We start from the raw sequence: 13,575 nt of genomic DNA, 5'->3' as shown, positions 1-13,575 counted from the left end.
TTTTTTATTTTCATCGATTACCGGTATTTATTTGTGCTCGATTGATTTATCTGATTAATAACTCGAGGTTACTGTTAAACGTTATTTCATTAAACTATTTGAGGAAAAATTTATAAATTAACTCGAGCTATGTCGATATTCATCTACCGGCTGATTAACCTACTTGATAATTTACTTTGCTGAAAATATTAATTACTTTCCACGAGTTTATTTTAATAAACTCTGCGCTGGTGAAATTCATTTTTTTCAGTAATTAGTCGTTTAGATTCTTTATCAAAAACATTACATATTTTTTTTTTTTTTTTTTTTGTTAATAGATTTATTAATTCAATCTAGATTGATTTATTGCCACAATAATTTATTATACTTTTACTCTCAGTCTTAAAACTTTTTAGCAAATTAAATTAATTAATTCAATTTCTCAGTAGTTTTTTTTTTTTTTAATTTAAAGTAAAATCATTTGAAAACAAGTGCAATAAATTTATAAAAAATAATTAACTAGAAAAAAAAATTTTTTTCTGATGTTACGTAATTTGTCAATAAAAATAAATGAATTATTGAATATTTAATTTAATTTTATTAAAGTGAAGTTGATAAAAAATCAAAACCTAACAACAAAAATTTTAATACACCATAAAAAAAAAAGTTATTCCACGATTTTATAAACAAGCTATTCAACTCATTGAATTTTCCTCTCACCTGAATAAATTAAAACTTTGAGTTCTCACTATATCTACCATCTTACAACAAAAACCTCCTTAAAAACCAATCCGAAAGTAAATTCAATCACACATAAGAATTACGAAAAGAAAAAAAAAGTAAAGTTGCTCTTATTATTCCCTAGTCGTTATCTCTAATACCAATACTAATAACTAATAAGATATGCAGACATATGTGTCATTAGAGTTAGAGTGAAAACATAGAGATTAGAAAATACCAAAGTCGATCCGATTTAAAAAGTTAAGGATATATGCCGTGCATTATAAATTATTATGGAAGCATCAATCGCGATAAATTATCCATGTCATGATTACTCCTTACCACGTTGTCCATATAAGTTTTTTAACTTACATACATTACACTCTTTACTCTATACTCTACACTCCCATTGCTATTGCTACTACTCCTATTATTATATTATATTATATCTATTTTACATTTACTTACATTAGAGTTTACTTTAAATCTAAACAAATAATATAATATAATGTGTAACTTTCAATGATTTTCCTTTGCTCTCATTCTCCACCCTATTCGCGGAACACGTTACGGCTCGGTACGCGCCTTTACTTATTTAAATAAAAACCGTTTACCTATACCGATTACAACAATAGCAACTGTAACAACTATAACAGCAATCTTGACAAACAAATATAAATAGACATTTCTCATTCGTGACCACAACTCATTCGTGGGACGAAGGGATTACGTAAAAGCTTGTGTACCTATGCGCTCTACATACATCGTCTACTATCAATAAATATTTACTAGTTTTAATTTAAAGAAATTTTTTTTTAATTTTTCAGAAAAAAATTTTTTGACAGGAATTTTTTGAAAAAAAAATTTTTTTAGATAAACTTTGAAATTTGAAAATTAAAAAAATCAAAAATTAAAAAAAAACATTTTTTTTCTAATTAAAAAGCGAAATTTATAAAACTTGAAAATTTTTTTTAAATTCTTGTCAAAAAAAATTTCCTTAGAAGAAATAATTTTTTTCAATTGTGTTCTTACATTTCCAGTAGATAACAATTATTATTTTTATTATTATTATTATTAATATATTTTTTTTTTAATTATTATTTTCCTCTTTAATCACTCGATCACGAAAAACATTCTCGAGTCGACAAACGATTGAAAGTTTAAATACAATAAATTTAAATAATTTTTCCTCTTGACAAATTCACTGTTTTCTTCCGGCACTATTTCTCTTCCTCGTGTTCACTATTCACGCGAATAAACTCCCGTTGAATAGTACTGTCGGCGTACGCTCACTCTCGGCATTTTCGCGCAACCACGTGCTTAATACTCCAAACAACTGAATATCAAAAAAATAAAAATTCGAGCACAAATTAAAAAAAAAAAATTTTTTTTTCAAATATAAATTCAAAATTTAAAGTTCAAAGTTTAAAAGTCCAAAAAATAAAAATAATAAATTTCAAAACTAAAAGTAGTCAGTGCGAACGCGTGAGCAGACTCGGGCCAACTGAGGACAACCGACTTGATACTCAGAGAAGTTGTTGCCGATCCAAGAACAGGCCCAAAGAAGAAGCAATAATAATGACAATAATAATGTTCAAATTTTAACCAGTAATGCTTCTAAAACGATCAAAAATAATAATAAAAAATGATAAAAAGTGGGGACAACAACTACTCCGGGCTTGCGACTCGCGGCTTATGCTTGACTACAAACTCCGTGATCGCGATTGTAACATGGTGTTTGTATACCCGCAGAGAAGCCTGTCAGTTTCGCCTACTCTCTTTCCACCACTTTTTAAATTACCACCACTTTTTACCTCCACCACCTCGTTGGTGCCTCCACACCACAGAGCGTCTTAGACGACAAACACCATCACAATCACAATCACTATCACAATCATCGTCATCGACTTTGACTGTATACTACCTTCTCTTTGGGACTTTACTTCCATTCGGCTTCTTCTTTTACCTTTTCATTATACATTATACATTATACATTATACATTATATATTATATATAATATTTTATACCATCTACCTGCTGTATGTGTCTACTACTTCAATAACACCATCAGTACACACATGTGAATGTGGATAAAAAGAGGGAGAGACTAAGACTATTACCGGTAATTTCAAAATCGGGAAAGTTATCGTCGATCCGTGGATCATGGATCGTGGATTCCCTCTTTAGATAAATACTTACGCTTATATTTAAATAATTATTTTATTCGACGGACATTTATGGCTACTGATTAATTTTTAACGTCTTTGACAGTTCTGATACCTGATTATTTTTTATGTAATACAACTAACTAATAAGTATAAGTATGAGCTTAAGCACGGCATGGGCACTGTGAGTAATGATACATCGTTATTTATGGCCGGGTAATGCATTTAAGGATAATAATTAATAAGTTATTGTTTCGAAATATTGGGAAAGCTAAGATATAAGTACGGGCTAGCGAGAAAAGCAGCATTTGTTCACCCGTGCTGTTTTATACGGCATATTTTTATCCAGCAAAATAGTTGGGGTCCACCAGATTTCAAATTGCTGACGCAATTCAGAGGATATTGCTGCGTTTCAATTGTTAATTGTGTATTGCCAGTTGGACTGATGCTGGGTGGTGGGGCAGGTGAGACTGATTTTGAGAGTGCGTCGAGTTTAGTAGAGAGTGAAGGAACGGTAAGAATTCTAAAAATTGTCGGGTTAGCTTTTTGTCGCGTTTTTGTTGCGGTGTCCTTCTGGGGCCGAGTTAATGCTAATATTTAAGTGGTGGAGTGTAAGTTGGTATGGGTGAAAGAACGAGACAGGAGTCAGAGATGGAGATGGAGACGGGACCGCTGAATGAGGTACAAGGTCCGATACTAAGAGAACAAAACAAGGGCACTATTATAGCGACGTGATTTACCACTTTTGCAGCAGCAACTGTTAACTAGCTTCTTGTGGGTCAAAATCCAACTAAATTGCTCAGATAAGATTCCATTGACTTGCGATTTATTTGCGCTATTATGCTGAAAAACGAGCACTGAGGTGCCTGAGGCAGGGGTTATTTATTTGGTGGGAAATTAAGGTTGTAAGGGGTTAACAGAATTCACTGGGTTTTTCAAGGATTTAATTAGCTTGTCATTACTTTCGGAATTATTTATTTGCTTGGGAAAGATTTTTTGTAGGGGTAAGAATTTTTTTTTCTTTTTTTAATAAAAAGTTGAGAAATTATTTTTGAAAAATAAACAATTTAATTTATTACTCCTTTAAATTGATTAATTCGATCGAATTTTTTTGTTTTACGGTCCATGATATTTAGAATTTTTTTCCCAAAAATTCCATAATTTTTTTTTTTAAGTTCATGAAAAATCAATGAATGTAAAAAATAAAAATTTTTTTTTTAACTGTTAATTTTCCGAGAAAAAAAAATAGTTTTCGAAAAAATGAAAAAATAGACATTTAAAAAAAAAATTTTTTTTTGTTATTCTATTTTTGATGAACTTAGCTCTTAAAATTTCATGATAAAATTGTATAATTTTATAAAAAAAAACATTGAAGCTTCAAAAAATTTCAATGTTACTTTCAAATAAAAAGAATGTTCTTAAAAATTTTTAAAAGATGAAGAAAACATCCAAGTCGATTAAGAAATAAATAATATTACAAAATTTTTATTCATCTACTATATCGAATATATATAACATAATTTGAACATTTAAATAACCCATAAAACCAGTCTCCTTTTGATCAGGACATTAAAGTCCTTTCTAGAGTAACATCTTCATCATAAAGAGCAGCGAGCATTCCAGTTAGAAATAAAAATAAATAATCAACCTACTTGTTAGCTCCATCGCGCGTAGATTTTGTCCGTTGAATATTTTAAATCTTTATTTTCTTGTGTTATTAAATTATTATCTTAATATATTATTAACCGGGTCCAATCGCAGAGAACAAAAAGTACAACAAAAACAGTGGATTAACTTTTTTCACCAGGCACAGTGCAAATGTTAGAGTCCAACCGAGCAAAATTTAACGTCGAAACTGAAGACGTCCACCCGAGAGATCTTTTTATATACGGATTTTTATTTATTGACACGCCATGCTGACTGCTGCGAGTCCCCAAACTTATGACGTTTGATTTAATGATTTATCACCTTATGAGGCGTTTAATTTGATATTCCAAACAATATTTCAAATTGTCTCCATAAGTACAAAAATCGTAGATTAAGATTACACACCTGTGCATTCAAAAACTGACCTTGTGTTATTTACCAAAAATAAAAACTTCCATTAATGGGACAATTGAAAAAATTGACACAACAGGGTAATAAATTTCAACATTACGCACTTCCTATTTGAAACAAACAAAAAATATTTTCTCAGCGTTATTCCTCAGGACAATAAATAAAAAATAATTACTCATTAATCGTTGATAATAATTAATAGCCTCAATCTAATCACTTAAATGTCGGCGTCTGCATACCAAATAAATAGAAATTAAAAGAATAAGAATTTATTACCAAAACCGCAACCGCGGGCATTTCTAAAAAACAAATCAAACTGGGGAGAAAAATAGTCTTTACTTGATCTGTCTAAGCTTTATTTACGGGTGCTTTCAATGAGCCATATCATTTCCTGCATAAATTTATAATAAAACTAAAACCATGTACAAATAGTTAGTCAGCCGTACCGTCAATTCAATAAACGTAATATTGCCATAAACAAATAAATTTAATCTAAGTGGCATAGGAATTAGAATCGCGGCCGTAAACTCTCCCATTAAATTATCAAAAACAACGGCATTTACTTCCATAATAACAATAATTATCAACGACTACCCAGACTGGCATCGGACATTAATGCTGGTAGCAGTTCTACAAGTACAAGTATTAGATCGCTATTACCGGTATCAGAACTGCACACAAGTAATACCAAGCGGAAGTACTAAACCGGACGCATAACAAATATGGACAAGTGAACTCAAGCTAAGAGAAGAAAATGAAATTATCTTCCACTCTCTATTATGAGTAGTGATGCTAACAGATTTGTTAGAGTTCTCTGAAGATGACTTTGAATTTTTTTTGTAGAAAATTTGAAATGTAATCTATGACATATACATTGTTAAAAAAAATTATTTTTTTTACCAAAAATTTTTACTAAATTTACAAAAATTTTTATCAGCGTAATTAAAAAAAATGAATTTTGTGAAAGAGATATTTGTTTCAAAATTAATTTTTATACAGTGTTAAATTGTCGATATTTTTTATTATAATAGCAAAATAATTTAAAAAATATTTACACTGAAACAAAAAAAATCTTGACTGGAATGTAAATTTTCTTGGTCCAAGAAATTTATTATTTGTGTAAATTAAATATATTATGATGAAAAACATCACAATAACCCTACAAAAGTTTTTATTGATTTTTGAATTCTCGGCAGTCACTTATAAAAGTGACTGCAGGTTAATAATAATTCTTACATTGATAAAATATTGTCGACCTCTTCCCAATCAATTAAAAATAATAATTTACTCTAATCATCCATATTTTCCGGTGCAAACGGAAAAAAGGTTACAATAAAGTATACTAACCCAAAAAAAATGTAAAGTACTGCAATTACAATGAGTGTTACGTAAACTATTTTATTGTCCAACAACATTTTGAAGTTATATTATAAAACAACCAGAAGACAAAGACGAGTAACTTAAGATAAAAAGCAAAACAAATAAATGTTTGACAATTGCCTCAATCTGCCGTAGTAATTGAAATCGAATATATTCACTCTTTCGCACGTCGTTGACTCGAGAAGTTTTCGCTCAGAAGCCACCTAGCGGAGCGCTCTGTACTAACAATTCAATATCATAGTTCAAGCAATACAAAAATAATTTAATTCTTTATACAAATCAACTGCATTACTAATGAGAATAAGAATAACATAAAGCTTGGTCGTTAACCCGTCCAGCTTTTAAAAAGGACAGGTCATAGGTCAACCTGGCGACCTATAATAAAACAATAAAAACATAACCAGCGCATTGTCGAGCATGGAGTTAGTAGTTTACATTTAAAAGTGAAAATTATCGACGAATGACTTAAACATTTATAAATTACATGTTTCTGAGCAGTCTATCTCTGTTTATTTATCTTAAAGTTAAACTCGGTCTCTATTGAGCCTTTGTCTCGATGCATATTGTATCAGTTCAGCAAAGACAAGGCGCGGCTTATATTAATTCTCTAAAACTCGAACGTTTGGTTTTCCGGTTTTTCCATTTTGCCGTCTTAGACAAAAAATACGTACAATATTGCACTGTTACTCTTTGTATACATTATTTACCAACACGCTCTTGAATTTGTCTGTATCGTGGATTTATATACCATACAAACTTGTATTGATGTATTTATTAAGTGTGTGAGTGTATATATTGTATACATTCAAGTCTAGATCGGTACGAGAGCGAAAGTATTTTATAGCACGCTCGGCTTGGCAAGAGAAAGGGGACAACGAACGGCTTGCTCCTAATTTTCTGTGTTAACTTGCACGCTCCTGACTCCTGAGCCAATAGCCGCGAGCATGAGCTGGACTTTTAAAAACCAGCCTAAGCTTTTATTTAACAACCGATATTTAAACTACTATTATCACTAATATATATCATATTTATGGGCATTACGGACACTCGAGGTGTCTCTTGGTCTTTTGTTCGGCTCGGCTTTTGTCGGGCTTTCGAGGACGCGGGTCAATTTTTTAGGGTGGTTTTTTTTTAGGAATAATTAATTATTTTATTTTTGTTGTTACAAAGCTTGCTTTTATCGTGTATAGTAATGAGGATGATAATGAGGAGATCGTTAAGAGTTTGCATGGCTAAAAGTGAAATCGGCGTTGGCTTTTTTTATGCTTTGTATCACTGACGTTTATTACATGTTCATGTGCCGTATTAACAAATTCCGAGACTGTTATGTTTAGGGAAGTGTTATGCATCAAATGTACGCTAAATCCACCGGAAGCTTATAATCTAGTATAATATAATATAATTTTATGTTTTAATGGATCAGGAATGTGTTATTTATTTAGATGTGAGCAGGTTAATTTTTTTTTTTTTTCGTTTTAGAGAAGATAAATCGTACAGATATATGGAAGAGTATCTTGTTTTTTATTGAGTTGAAGGAAATTCAGATTTACAGAGAAATATTGATTAATAAAATTCTTTGATGGTGGAGATGATAATGATGATGGTGAGAAATCTGAGTGAAATCTTATTATTATTGTTCAGGCGTAGATTGTGATTAGGATTGATGGTTATCATGTAAAAGCTTTTTTAATAATGGAAGATTAATTATTTGGGTGGGTCAAAAATTAATTTTAAAATTTATAGAAAATTTTTTTAATCTTGATATCATTTTTTTGTACTTTTATTTAAAGAAAACTGTCAAATATTTTGCAATTAATTTTGGAAAAAATTTTAATAAAAGTATTTTTTTGCATACTAAAAAAAAAATGCAATATCAAAAATGATGATTTGTGGATTTTTTACGACAAAAAAAAATTTTTTGTTTAAATTCTAATTTTTTAGGGGTTACAACAATGATTTAAATTACGAATAAATTTTCAAACAAAAAAAGAAATTACTTGCGGATGAAAAAAAAATTGTATAGCCGTCTATGGTAGTGTAATTTTATTATCAAGTTGTAAATAACATCTCACTCAGATTATAATTATCGTCTGAAATATTATCTAGCTCCGAGGTTGTTATTGATTTTAGAGTAGATAAATGGTCAAATGGAATATTAACTATTTTACTGGAGAAAACTGCATAGTAAAAAAATAAATGAATAAGTCATTATTTTAGTGACTTTGATGTTGATCAATGGAGAAGGAAAGAGGATGAGAATTATGGCGATAATGATCAGAAATCATGGATTTAATTTTCACGATTCAAGGTCCCCATTGGTTAGAACAATTATCGCGAATTAACACATGCAGAGAAATTATAATAAAATAAAAACAGTGTGGCTGGAATTTTTTAAATGCTATATATTTATACATTGTTTACAATAATTTAATTATTTATTTTTTATAAATAAATTCCCGTGCATCCGTAATTCAAGCTTTTTAATGATTTCATAAAAACCGTGATATAGTTATATTAAGATAAACTTATTTTTTTTTGCATTCTCTGACAACCGCATCCAGGAAAATTTTTATCTTTAGACGAATTTTTTATAGAAACAAAATTATTAGTTTAATATCGTTGAGATTACATAAATTATAAAAAATTTGTTATTCAACTTTTATTATTTAATTTATAATAAATTTTTTTTCTTGACATTAAAGTTGCAACAGTCGATTTTGTTATCTATTAAATAAATTTATTTATTCATGATAATACATTATAACAATATTTTATACTTTTTAAAGTAAAACAAATTGATAAATTAACACCTACAAATCAAAGGTATTTATATTAAACTAGTTAAGTACAGGCTTGTATTGGGCTTTCATGGCCTTCAATACAAGTTCGATTAAATATATATTAAATAATTTATTTACTGTCAGTTCAAAACCGGACATATTGAAAAACTTACGTAAAATATTTTTCAAACTATTAAATTTATTTGATTCGTAAATATATACATTGTATCATATAAATCAATCTAATATATGTACGCTGATACAATAACAAACTTGATTCGGGAGGAAAAGTATTGAGCTTAGAAAATTCTTCTAATAAATAACTTCAAGAATTTCTCTTTTTGATCCAAGGTAATTTTTTTGTGTGCGCAAAAATCAAATAAAATTTTTTTTAATTGATTAGTTTTACTCATACTATTAAAAAAATTAACTTAACCCAGGAAAAAAAATCTTTAACGACGAAATAATTTTTAAAAATTAAAAAAATAGATTAATTCAGCGCTCCAAAAAAGTTTTTTTCAAAGATTTAAATCTTTTTATTTATTGACAACCTTATATTGAAACGAATTGCCTACTACAAATGTCAACGACCATATCATGCTGAAAAAACCGGTTCTCGTCCCTCCCACTATAATAGACATTGCTATAAATAAAAACGTCAGCCAAATATCAGATATGACAGTATTGCATGAACTCAACTCAGATCATACACCGGTTGTACTTGAACTAGGATCACAAGAAAGAAACTACGCTCAGAAAACAGCCTTTAACTACAAAAAAGCGGACTGGGATACCTTTAGAAAACATCTTGACCAAAAAACAATCCTTACATCAACAATTAAAACAAATGATGAATTAGATAACACAATACTAAAATTTACCTCAGACATCTGCAGCAGCATGGATAAAAATATTCCAAAAACAACTTTTAAAAATCTGCAAGATAAATTACCATATTGCATATTGCGAATGATCAAGCAAAGAAATCATCTCAGGAAAATCTGGCAGCGGTCTAGGCAAAACAAAGATAAAGCTGAAGTAACAAGACTCACTCATCAAATAAGAACAGCTATAATTAATCACAGAAATGAAGAATGGTCTGACAAACTAAAAAGCTGAATCCTAGTGACAACTCACTGTGGAGAATGACTAAAGTATTAAAAATGGAAGACAATAACATCCCATCGCTGGTAAAAAATGGAGCTGAAGCGTTCACTGACTACGATAAAGCTAATATGTTAGCAGATCAATTTGAACAAGTTCACAACATAGATCTAGTTAATAATACAACTGAGCAAGAAGGAATGATAAAACAGGTACAGGAGTACCTAGAAAAAACCAACAATGAGAACTGGGACAAATTTATAACATCACCACGAGAACTGTCGACTATAATCAGGAAATTGCCTTCTACAAAAGCACCAGGGCAAGATACAATACAGAACATAGTCTTCAAAAACTTATCTCGTAAAGCACTTGTACAACTCACATATATAATAAATAACTCCATTAAACTATTCTACTTTCCACAGCAGTGGAAAACTGGACAAATTATGCCAATTAAAAAACCTGGCAAAGTAAGCACTGACCCAAGCAGCCATCGCCCAATCAGCCTTCTCCCAACGATGAGTAAAGTATACGAAAAAGTCATTCTTCAGAGACTCATTCAACATGATAAAACCAATAATATCCTTGCAGATCATCAGTTTGGATTCAGAAGTAAACACAGCACAGTACAGCAAGTTACGAGAATAGTGAACGATATCTCAGTTAACTTCAACAAAAACCTAGTAACAACCTTGTTACTACTTGACATTGAAAAAGCATTTGATAGAGTGTGGATAGATGGACTAATTTATAAACTGATAAAGTACGATTACCCACCGACAATCATTAAACTTATTCATTCATATCTATCTGACAGGCACTTTGCTGTCTCTGTTAATGGTACAATATCAACCAAAAGGAAAATCAAAGCTGGTGTACCGCAAGGCTCTGTTATTGGTCCTATACTATTCAATATTTATCTCAATGATATACCTACCTTTCCTAAAACAAGTACAGCACTATTTGCTGATGACACAGCCATTTATGCACACTCATTCAGTGCCATCACCGCTGCCAAACAACTGCAGGTGCACATTAACATACTAGAAAAATTCTATACCAAATGGAAAATTTCCCTAAATGCATCCAAGACTGAAGTGATAACCTTTGCCAAGAAGGCAAATAACACGAGAATAATACAGCCAATAAAAGTATACAGCCACAGCATAGAACCAACAAATACTGTCAAATACCTAGGCGTTCATCTAGATCCCAAACTGACGTATCAGACTCACATCAAGCAAGCAATTAAAAAAGCCTTCACTGTACAGAAAAAAGTGTATCCTCTCATGGTTAAGGGCTCTACACTATCAATTAAAACTAAAAAGCTAATTTATACAATGATTCTTAGACCTATCCTAACTTATGCAGCTCCAGTGTGGTGTGGTGCATTTCCAACCAACTTATCACTACTCCAAAGATACCAAAATAAGTGCCTTAGACTCATTCTCTCAGAAAATAGATATGCTAGAATAAGTAATATGCACAACACTGCTGATATGATGTTAATAAAAGATTATATCTTCAAACTAGCTAACACCTTTTATGAAAAACATTTAAATAACAACAACTTGACTAAAAATATCACTAAAATCAGAAAATATAATATACCTCATACGTTTAAGGGGCACACCTAGTGTAACGGCCTAAAAAAAACGTGATTTTTGGGAATTTTTATTAAAAAAAATACTTTATCAATTATTTTAAAATTTTAAGAATATATTTATACATGTTTTAAGAATACATAATGAAATTTTTGAAGAAAAAAATTAAATATTTTTTAAGTTATCGTCGATCTCTAACGGCGCGAAAAAAAAAAGGTCCTTCACTGCTGCAGTGATTCCGGCCTTCTCCGTGGATGAAATCTAAAAAAAAAATATCTCGTTAAACTAGATAATATTGTCTGTACAATGACCTACGATAAAAAAAAAAATCAAAAATTGACAATATGGCGGCGTTTTAAAAAAAATAGTCGAATTTTACCTAAAATTTTGGTCGTTTGTGGCCTGCGAAAATTCGATTTTTGATCAGATCAAAAAATCGATAGGTCATTGTACGGAGAACTATATATAGAACATGTAAAAAAAATTCGATAGTGATCGGATCATTTGTTTTTGAGTAATCACTGCAGCAAATTCGGAAAATGCTGTTTCGAGAAAAACGCGTTTAAAGATAAAATGATCGTTTCCACTGTTATAAGTGGTTTAAAATCATATTTACAGCTAATCTGCTATTCCAGGGCCATATAATACACCTTCCTCTTCTTCGAAAAGGGCTTGTTCAGCTGAAGAAGCTTTTCTTCGAGATGATCGACCTTCTTTTGAAGAAGCCCTTTGGCGATAATCAGCGATTCGTATTCTCGTGTCGTCCTTAAGAGCCGCAAAATCTCTTGCTGCAGGTCCAATTATCACTTCCATTACATTGAATATCTTCAAAATTGACGAATAACCGTCATTAAATATTGCAGTTGCAAAATTATTTGACAATTCAATAGTTTTGAAGCCATTATGAAGATGCTTGGGTGAAAAGTGCCAAAGTAAACCGTTGTAGCTTTCATTGTTGTTTTGCGTATTGTTACCTTTACATCTATCAAGCAATTCATATCGAGATAAGTCTTCATAAATAGGTTTTATAGCTTCTTGTACTTCTGGATCCAGTGGGAGGTAATCGTGTTTAAATGTACTAGTGATTCCTTCAGCTTCCGCGCGGCGATAAGCGCACCAACTTTCAGCGCCTTCTGGACAATTTTTATGATTTGGGTTTTTGTCAGTTGAACAGAAATGATAAAATGTTGCCCAGATTGCTTTATACATTTCATCTACATTATCTTGATTCCTCATAATTGCTAAACCATAATATTTTTGGAGTTTATTTATAAAATTTACAGTTAACTTTTGTGATGTTTTACTTTTTCCTCCTAATTTCTTATTAATGTTCTTTACACTTCGGCAACGTGTTCCCATTCTTTTTTCACATGTAGATAGCATTCCAATTTAGCAACAGGAATATCATAAGGATTGAAATCTATAAGTCCTTTGTGGGTAGCGCTATCACCATCACCAATATAGCGGGTATATTTTACACCATATTTACTAATGGAACGACCAAACATGTCTTTTACACTATCCACTTCCATTTTTGAGGCAGATCCTTTATGATTGGCATCACATTCTTCATCGTGTAATGATAGCCATTCCTCATAATCTTCAGGTTCGCTATCTTTTTTTTTTCTTCCAAAAACACAACTCTGACAATATGTAGATTTTACGCATGAATCAAGAATTTTCTTGCTGTATTTTCCTGCCAGCGTAACTACTCCAAAACGGGAAGTATGGCCACGTTTTTTCCAGGTACCATCGCCGCTAACAGTCAAATTTGTCTCCGA

At 30.8% G+C, this 13,575-nt stretch overlaps 2 protein-coding genes across 4 annotated transcripts in view; both read right to left on the bottom strand.

Annotated features, from left to right (window-relative positions):
• The window catches only part of Sona (sol narae metalloprotease), a 53,700-nt gene extending 51,287 nt beyond the window's left edge, over nt 1-2,413 (bottom strand). For both annotated transcript variants that reach the window (XM_074253735.1, XM_074253720.1), the window contains exon 1: nt 1,732-2,413. The gene's annotated coding sequence lies outside the window, so the exon portion shown is untranslated. The remainder of the gene's footprint in view (nt 1-1,731) is intronic.
• Nucleotides 2,414-11,824: 9,411 nt separating this feature from the next.
• LOC141534693 (uncharacterized) lies at nt 11,825-13,155 on the bottom strand. 2 transcript variants are annotated; one of them, XR_012480457.1, is made up of 2 exons: nt 12,174-13,155; nt 11,825-12,055 (listed from the first exon to the last, which is right to left on the bottom strand). XR_012480457.1 is itself a non-coding variant. In XM_074254225.1 (2 exons), the coding sequence occupies exon 1, from the start codon at nt 13,151-13,153 to the stop codon at nt 12,413-12,415; it is 741 nt and encodes a 246-aa protein (XP_074110326.1). In that variant the 5' UTR covers nt 13,154-13,155; the 3' UTR covers nt 11,825-12,055; nt 12,411-12,412. The 2 variants fall into 2 exon arrangements, 1 of the variants encoding a protein (XP_074110326.1); XM_074254225.1 differs by having other exon boundaries at nt 12,411-13,155.
• Between the last annotated feature and the right edge of the window lie 420 nt (nt 13,156-13,575).

Source organism: Cotesia typhae, unplaced genomic scaffold (genome assembly GCF_013202065.1).
Source record: "Cotesia typhae breed Kobodo isofemale line unplaced genomic scaffold, CoteBio_Ctyphae contig_123, whole genome shotgun sequence".
In the NCBI taxonomy this organism is placed as follows: Eukaryota; Metazoa; Arthropoda; class Insecta; order Hymenoptera; family Braconidae; genus Cotesia; species Cotesia typhae.
This window is presented reverse-complemented; position numbering and strand designations above follow the sequence as displayed.

What these genes read in the sequence shown, in the direction of transcription:
- LOC141534693 (XM_074254225.1), bottom strand. Translation starts at nt 13,153, where the DNA reads ATGGGAACACGTTGCCGAAGTGTAAAGAACATTAATAAGAAATTAGGA.